Source organism: Phalangium opilio, unplaced genomic scaffold (genome assembly GCF_054372755.1).
Source record: "Phalangium opilio isolate 3A_F unplaced genomic scaffold, DU_Popi_V2 ptg000070l_1, whole genome shotgun sequence".
NCBI lineage: Eukaryota > Metazoa > Arthropoda > Arachnida > Opiliones > Phalangiidae > Phalangium > Phalangium opilio.
The window spans coordinates 1,357,313-1,365,262 of NW_028324182.1; the positions used below are offsets into that span (position 1 = coordinate 1,357,313).

General features: G+C 36.8%; 2 protein-coding genes across 4 annotated transcripts; one reads left to right on the forward strand and one right to left on the reverse strand.

The window, feature by feature from the left end:
* The first annotated feature begins 2,367 nt into the window (after positions 1–2,367).
* LOC149661001 (uncharacterized) lies at positions 2,368–5,291 on the forward strand. Its single transcript, XM_089842415.1, has 5 exons — positions 2,368–2,571; positions 2,635–2,751; positions 2,816–3,105; positions 3,167–3,343; positions 3,639–5,291. The coding sequence occupies exons 3-5, from the start codon at positions 2,823–2,825 to the stop codon at positions 4,961–4,963; spliced, it is 1,785 nt and encodes a 594-aa protein (XP_089698541.1). The 5' UTR covers positions 2,368–2,571; positions 2,635–2,751; positions 2,816–2,822; the 3' UTR covers positions 4,964–5,291.
* On the reverse strand, positions 5,164–7,317 carry LOC149661002 (uncharacterized). Of its 3 annotated transcripts, XM_089842417.1 has the most exons (3): positions 7,099–7,317; positions 6,926–7,035; positions 5,164–6,847 (listed from the first exon to the last, which is right to left on the reverse strand). In XM_089842417.1, exon 3 carries the CDS (start codon positions 6,786–6,788, stop codon positions 5,310–5,312), a length of 1,479 nt encoding a protein of 492 aa, XP_089698543.1. In that variant the 5' UTR covers positions 6,789–6,847; positions 6,926–7,035; positions 7,099–7,317; the 3' UTR covers positions 5,164–5,309. The 3 variants fall into 3 exon arrangements, with proteins under 3 accessions (XP_089698543.1, XP_089698544.1, XP_089698542.1); XM_089842418.1 differs by having other exon boundaries at positions 6,926–7,317; XM_089842416.1 differs by having other exon boundaries at positions 5,164–7,035; positions 7,099–7,315.
* Between the last annotated feature and the right edge of the window lie 633 nt (positions 7,318–7,950).

A 7,950-nucleotide genomic window follows, 5' to 3' on the forward strand; every position in this document is an offset into this window, starting at 1 on the left:
CAGTTAATTTATAAACGTCGTGACGCGCTTGAAAAAAATCTTAAAAAAAAAGTAATGGTGGAACTTTTAGAATATAACGAGCAAAAAATTGCTACAGGAAACAGCGAAATTCTAGATAGACTTTCCGATATCATGACGTTTGGATCTCTTGAACCTTGCACAGAATGTGACGGTGGACAATTTGTTTTCTCAAATGATGGTTATCACTGTACTGGAAATGCGAGCAAATGTACAAATGTAAAAAAACTACCAGCAAGAAAGCCTTTCCAGATTCCAGATGACCTAAAAGAGCAATATCCATTCTTAAACAGCTACAAATACAAAAAGCGAGACCGTTACTTTCCTACAAACTGCGTTCCTTGGCACTAATAACGCAAGCTGTAGTTTTGTCAATTTGAGAGACAACATTGCCTCCTAATCTCGCTATGGTTTTCTTCAGAGCATCTTTGGAACTATTGAGATTACCAACTAACACTATTTTAGCATTGTCCAATGGTTGTGGCTTTCTCGAGGTTGATGGCAAAATTTTTGGTGTACTTGGAGCCCAAGTACACCAAAAAATTTGCCATCAACCTCGGGTATCAAGATAAAGCCACAACCATTTGACGATGCTAAAATAGTATTCGTTGGTAATCTCAGAAGTTCCAATGCTCTGAAGAAAACCATAGCCCGATTAGGAGGCAATTGTGACAACGCAGTTTTAGTACACGTATATAAAATATTTAATCTTTTAATGATTGTTTAAAGTGAAGTGTTTGAGAGAATAATAAGAATAAAATTTGTTGAACCTTAAACCGATCAAAATGCATGTGTAGTAGTTAAGAGATGCTAAAAATGAGTGTTTTAATTGACCTTTTATTTAGAAAAGTGTATGGTTGATGTCAGAAGTTTATGACTTCTTATCCTGGGAAGTATTGGACTCTAATAACCATATCCGGAACCATCTCTGTTAGTCAACTTCTTGTTAGGTCCGATCACCGCGCCACCTACGGCGTTTCCCTCATTTTGAGCTGGCAGGCCGATTTGCGCGCCAGCAGCGGGCAAGAAACGAAACTTTAAGGTGTGTCCTGTGGTTTGAGGTAACGAATCAGAAACGGTTATAAGAACAGCTGTTTTAATAGACTGCTAGAAATTCCAGTCAAACTAGTGTGGGGTCCTAGGTCCACGGATTATAATGGATTTTCATAGAGTTCTAGCCAGACGGCTTTTCAACGATTGGCGCTGAAGAAGTTTTGAACACGCCCCACAGTTTGAGTGCCACAGCCTCTCGGCGTGGGATTTTTTTTAGTAGATTAGATAGATTTCCTAGTGGGGAGGAAACTTTCGACCCTCTTTTACGATTGCCATAGGCAATTTTGACTTGCAGGGATGGATACTATATAATGCCTTAGTGTCCAATACTTCTCAGGATAAGAAGTCATCAACTTCTGTTGATGTCAAGAGATGTTAAAAAAAGAGTATAAAAAGAAAATGAATGTATTAATAGAGCCAGGGTGAAATCAGAGAGAGAATGGAAGCGGAGAAAAATCGGAGAGCTCTTTAAGAAAAAAGAATGATTGAAATTGTTAAAATACAATCTCTTTGAACAGTTAATTTTGAAATAAATGTTGTTACTTGTTAAAGAAAGAGTTGGATTTATTTTACAGGTCCATACCAGAGTCCTAGTAAATAAGTTAGAGTTAAAATAGGGAAGTTTAAATTGAAGTAAGATTACTAAAGTATAGAGAAAGAGGAAACAGAGTTACTTCATGGTGCCGAAACCCGGGATCTGTGGATAAATCCATTTTGATTCTCTAATTAAGTTCCCGTGATTTTTTTTAAAACATTTTGGGCCTATTTTTTGTCTTTCTAAGCCTAAGGGTAAATGATCATAAAGAAATAGTTTGAGAATTTTTATAATTTTCACATGGTTTCAACGAATATTTAGCATAGTGTGTTTTTATACAGTGCATTGTATTACCCGACCCTTCCAATTTCCAAATGTAAGTAACGATTTAGTGAAATATTCTATAATTAGTCTTAAAAAATCGGACGATTGAGTTCGACTATTCCAGAACTAATTTATTCCCAAATAACGTTTCTCCCCAAAAAGGGACAGATATTATACAAAAATGAGTTTTGCTTCGCAGTCCTTAAAAAACTGCATTTATACACAATCCGCGACACTTTTTCAAACCCACAAAGGGCCAGAAACTAGAAATTATTATATGTATTGCAATTTGAAATGAAGTTTAATCGTTATGAGAAATTTGCTTTTGCGTAGTTCAAACATTTGTTATGATTCGAAATTTTACAACAAAAACGGGTATAAATGCGGCGTTTGATAAAGGGAGCTTAGATTTTCACGTATGCAATTAGCCTTATTCCTGATCAGCGCCACTAGGCTAGTGGCGAATTTTCGAACTATTAACTGACCATAGCCAATCAGAGGGCGCCAAAAACGGAAAGAAATTCTTTTTTACATTTCTGCTTGTTTTTACGAGTTAGCGGGCAAAAATCGTCGGTAAACGAGTTTTACGCGTGATTATTTCGTCCTAGAAGAGAAAACATCTTTGAAATGTCTGCTTTAAGGTATTTTTCACGATTAAAAACGATTTCAAATGACTGAAAATAAACTTTCGCCTTTAAAAACAGGAAAAAAGCAAGTTAACACGTTAAGCCTTGGCTCAATATTGACAGTTGAGTTGTCACAGTTTCGACCATGGACATTAGAATACTATAATGGTTTCGAGAAGTGGTTGAGCAGAGAAAGTAAAAGAAAGCTCGTATTTTTTCTCATTCAAACAAGACGGTGAAATTTAATCCTCAAATTTAGTTAAGAAATGTCAAAAAGAAACGCCGAAGAGAGTGTGAGGCCTAAGAAGCGAAGTGGACTTGTTGCTTCAACGTGTTTCGCTGAAGAATCTTCGAGGCGCTTATTCTGTATATGTAAGCAACCAAAGGACGTTACGCAAAAGATGTTACAATGTGGGACGTGCTTGGAATGGTATCATCCAAAATGCGTAAATTTAGAGGAAGAAGTACGACTTAATTTAATGCAAGATGAATGGTTATGTCAAGCATGTATTGATGTAATGGCGGTTAATCCAAATATGTCAAAAGAAGGTAGGGCAATAAATACGCCTAAAAGGTAATTGGTCAATTGATTATGCAGTTTTTTAATTAGGTTTGCTTAGACTTCAAGGCCGAGTAACGCCTAAGAATGGTTGGGGTAAAAAATTAGAGCTGACCGACTTGTCTGATGGTATAGCGGAAACTCATGCTACAACAAAGCGTGAGCAAAAGCAAGGGTTCATGCTTTATAAAGAGGACAAGATTTTAGGCATTGAATCAAATCTTCAAGGTTTGTATATAAAATAAAATGTGAAGTAATTTACCATAAATAATACTTACACATGCTTGTTTATATACATTGTTTTCAGGCTAGGAGGGTTCATACCATTTACAGGAGACCAGGCTACTCCGAGGAAAAAGTAGTCTGCACTTTTCTTCTACATGTAACCTTGTGCCAATGATATGAACCCTTCTAGCGCCAATGATATGAACCCTTCTAGCGCCAATGATATGAACCCTTCTAGCCTGAAAATATTTAGCCCCAAAATTATGAATAATGTATATAACACGATTTTCTGATTTAGGAAACTTGCTTTACTTCCGTGCAACTTGTGATGCTGATAGAAGACCAACTTCTTATAACTTATTTAGTTGTTTCGTTATTGATGAAGAGCCCAATAGACTCAAATGGATATCATGCTCATGCCCAGCCGGAACCAATGGTGATTGTAAACATTCTATCGCGTTACTTTATCAGTTACTGAACTGCGTAAGGGCAGGAGAAGAAACATTACCTCTACGAGGTGTTTGTACAACCCGCCTTCAAATGTGGCATGTGAAAAAACCAAGAACTGACGAACCTCTATTGTTCAATGATTTAGAAATAGTGAAACACGATCCCACAAAGCAAAAAAAGGGTACTTTGGGAAGTCAGATTTCCACTTTCAATGTTATGCCGGCTGACGCTAAGCCATTATCAAGAGAAAAATTAACAAATTTTGTAAAACTTTTCGAACAAATGAACATAAATTTACCGGTTATTGGCACCATTAAGTCAAATGGGTGCGTGCCAGTTCAACCAAGAATAAATCAAAACGGAAATATAATTGACAAACTGTGGGAGTGGATTGGGAAAACCGGTGAAAGGGAAAGGAACGCTAGTGTTTGCAACTTAACAGAAAACGAAGTCAAGGTTTTAAAGAGTATAGAAGTTGATTTGGCTGTTGCTAAATACATTGAGATTAAAACTCGCTTGCAAAGCAAGTCTCTTTATTGGCATAAACAAAGAAGTCACAGACTAACGGCGTCTATGTTTGGCACATTCGCAAAAATGAGAGAAACTACGGATGCGGTGAAAACCTTTTTGCAAAAGAGATCATTTGTTAAGGCCAAATCATTAGATCATGGGATAAGGCATGAATCAGAAGCGTTTGCATTATTTCTAGAAAAAATCCAAACTCAACAAAACACATCAGTAGGTTTGGTTGTAAACCCACAGTTCAGTTTCCTAGGTGCCAGCCCAGATCGTCTAGTAAGCATAGAAGATCAGCTCTACATTGTCGAAATTAAGTGCCCATACGCAATCTTCAAAAATAAGGAATGCATAAGGGACAAAGCGATTGCTGGGGATTTTTATCTTTTTGTGAACAATGAGACGAATGAAATTGAATTGCGCAAAACGTCTGATGTCTACCACCAGATTCAAGGCCAGCTCTTGATATGCAACCTTCCAGTGTGTTTTCTTGTTGTTTATGTGCCACCGGAGGACATGGAAATACTGCTCATAGAGAGAGATAACAACTTCATCAACCAGGAGTTATTTCCTAAACTTACCAGCAAATATTTTATGACTCTCTTACCCTATTTTGCAATAGAATTATTTAATAAGCCTTCCACAACCTCTAAGTGATGGTTGGTGTTATGTGTTTGTTATATCTTTAAGTCGGAGACAATTACAACCCGTCAAGCTAATTCAAACTCTTGACAGTCAAGTTAGATTCACTATCTACAGTTGCAATGTGGATATTGAGAAGCTAGGAGCATTTGTATTCCGTTTGAAATATTCAAGCGCGAATTTTTGATATATTGATCCTATGAACAAAATAAATCTTTTCTGGTTATAAAATACTTCTTTAATGACTGTTTATATCAACTTTGTCAACATATTAAAAGGTTTAGCATATGGGAGCTCTGTTTTGACATTATTTTGTACATTAAATATAATTTTTAAGCTATGACATTTTTTTCTTCATTTATTAGTCCACATTCGCTACTAAATGTCCTGTGAAGTTTGACAAATAGCTACAAACAATGTAAATTTTCTGAAGCATTGGTGCCAAGGTTAATGGAATGTCTCGTTTTAATATTTTGAACTCTCTAATCCTACCAATAGCTCTTTCAATGTGAATTCTGGCCACAGCAACGCTACGACTCTCAGACAGTTCAGTTGAAGTGAACTGGTCCCGTTGCCTAAGAAACTCGGGAATGATTAACTTAATTTTCTTTGCAGCTAGCTCTTTAGCAATGTCAAATCCACGGTCTGCCATTATAGCATCGCCTTCTTCTAGCATGTCTAGAACACCACAATGAAGTATTAACTTTTTATCAGATGTTCTTCCAGCGTAAAGATTAGAACAGTATGTAATATGTCCCGCGCCAGCTATTCCAATAAGAGCTTTCGCTGTGTTGCTGTGTTTATACGCACTGAACGACTCTCTCTGCGCTTCTGAAGCCGAAGGTCTTTGTAGAGTAAATTCTGTACAGTCAACAATGAGTCTTAAGCCTGGATATTTTTTTTTAATTTTCTTTGATGTTAGCTCGTTCGCTCTTTCTTTAGAAGCCCATATTGGTAATTGTGGAACACGATTAAAAAGAAACAATATCCAAGTGTTTATGATTCTAGAAACATAGCCTTGAGACAGGTTGTACAAATCAGCTAGGAACTGTTCCTCTATTCCTCGCCTCAGCCTTACTAGCGTCATAAAGAACTCTTCCATCGTATTCAGTTTTCTCACTTTACCCGGTTTCACCAATTCAAAAAACTCTTTATCACGGTTGTCAGTAGTTTGAGAAGCATCTTGTCCAACATAATTGAGTTTAGAACATTCTGGCAGTAAAAGTTGGTAAAATGACCAAAACGCATCATAAGAACCAAATCCCGTGTAGTATTTTATTGATTTATCACTATTAATAAACTTCGTTACTGTAAACTTCTCTTTACTACGCAATAACAATAACTCCAGTTCATTTCTTAGGAGTTTTTGTTTACGTGGTGTATATGGTGTATAAGTGGATTTCAATGATATTCCACTACTTGCGGTTGATGATGACACTGGTGAAATAACAGCTGCACCAACTTGGGGTTGAACTTCCGGAGTTGGTAGTGGTTCTTCAGGATGATTAGGATAGGTACGCAATTGATTAAGTTCCTCTGGATCAACATGTAATGCTCCCATTTCTTCCAACAACTGTGTTCTATCTTCTGGACTCATATGTCCAAATGCTTCTTTAGGAACTGTTTGGCTATCAGTAGGGGAATGCGGCATTGCATCCAAAACTTTTGTATTTTCAAATATTGATGGAATTGCGAATGGCTTGAGACGTTTACATTGAGAACCAATAGTTGGAAAATAGTCTGTCTGTAGAAAGTGTTTGGAGCAAATTCGTGAACTATTCAGGTCTAGTGGTTTAGTTCCTACCCCAGCTGCTATAGCGCCTAACCATTTCTGTCTCATAACTTTATCTCGAGGGTAGGCGTGGTAAGAAAGGTAACTTTGACTGTTTCTACAGGCTTCTATGATACAACGGTTGTTAATCTTGGACATTTTGACTAATCTTGAGTTACAACTACTATATTTAAACTAAATCTTACGAATTGTACATTATATAATGCAGTTTCTGCAAACTGTGGCAATATACTACACTGTGACAACTCAACTGTCAATATTGAGCCAAGGCTTAACGTGTTAACTTGCTTTTTTCCTGTTTTTAAAGGCGAAAGTTTATTTTCAGTCATTTGAAATCGTTTTTAATCGTGAAAAATACCTTAAAGCAGACATTTCAAAGATGTTTTCTCTTCTAGGACGAAATAATCACGCGTAAAACTCGTTTACCGACGATTTTTGCCCGCTAACTCGTAAAAACAAGCAGAAATGTAAAAAAGAATTTCTTTCCGTTTTTGGCGCCCTCTGATTGGCTATGGTCAGTTAATAGTTCGAAAATTCGCCACTAGCCTAGTGGCGCTGATCAGGAATAAGGCTAATTATATAGAATCTGTTCCCGTAAAAACTTATCCCTGTCAAATAATTAGAGCGAAAAAATAGAAAATGAGCTTTTAGCATTTTAATTCAGTGTGGAACAGATAAGAAGAACACTTATTTCGATTAAAATGTCGCTTTACTTTACTACTCCTAAAATGAGGTCCCTCATTGTGAATTGTGGTTTTAAAAGCAGTGTCCAGGGCTCGTAGTGATCCTATAATTCCTATATTTTCCTATAATTCCGGGATGATCCTATAAAATCCTACTTTTTCAAAATTGATCCTATAATTCCTATATTTTCGCCAATTCTAGTTTTTTTATGCTGAACGGTAGCTCTAAGCCTGAAAAAACCAGCGAGGGGGCAAAACTTTCATCTGAAAAATATATTAATATTAAACCAAAAGTAAACGTGTCTCTGATTCGTAATGAATGCATTGAATTTGAAAGGTTTTGACTTGGTCTCCAGTTGTTTATACTCTATTACTAGATTCAATCTAATTTCGTCTCCCTGCCTTTCTACTCCTTTCGTTTTCGTCGTCTGCTCACTCTGTTGCTAGTCAGTCAGTCTACTCTCTACTTTTAGCATAGCGTCGGGTCGCGCCGCCGTGGCTTTAGTTTAGAGGCGCGTATAAGTTTT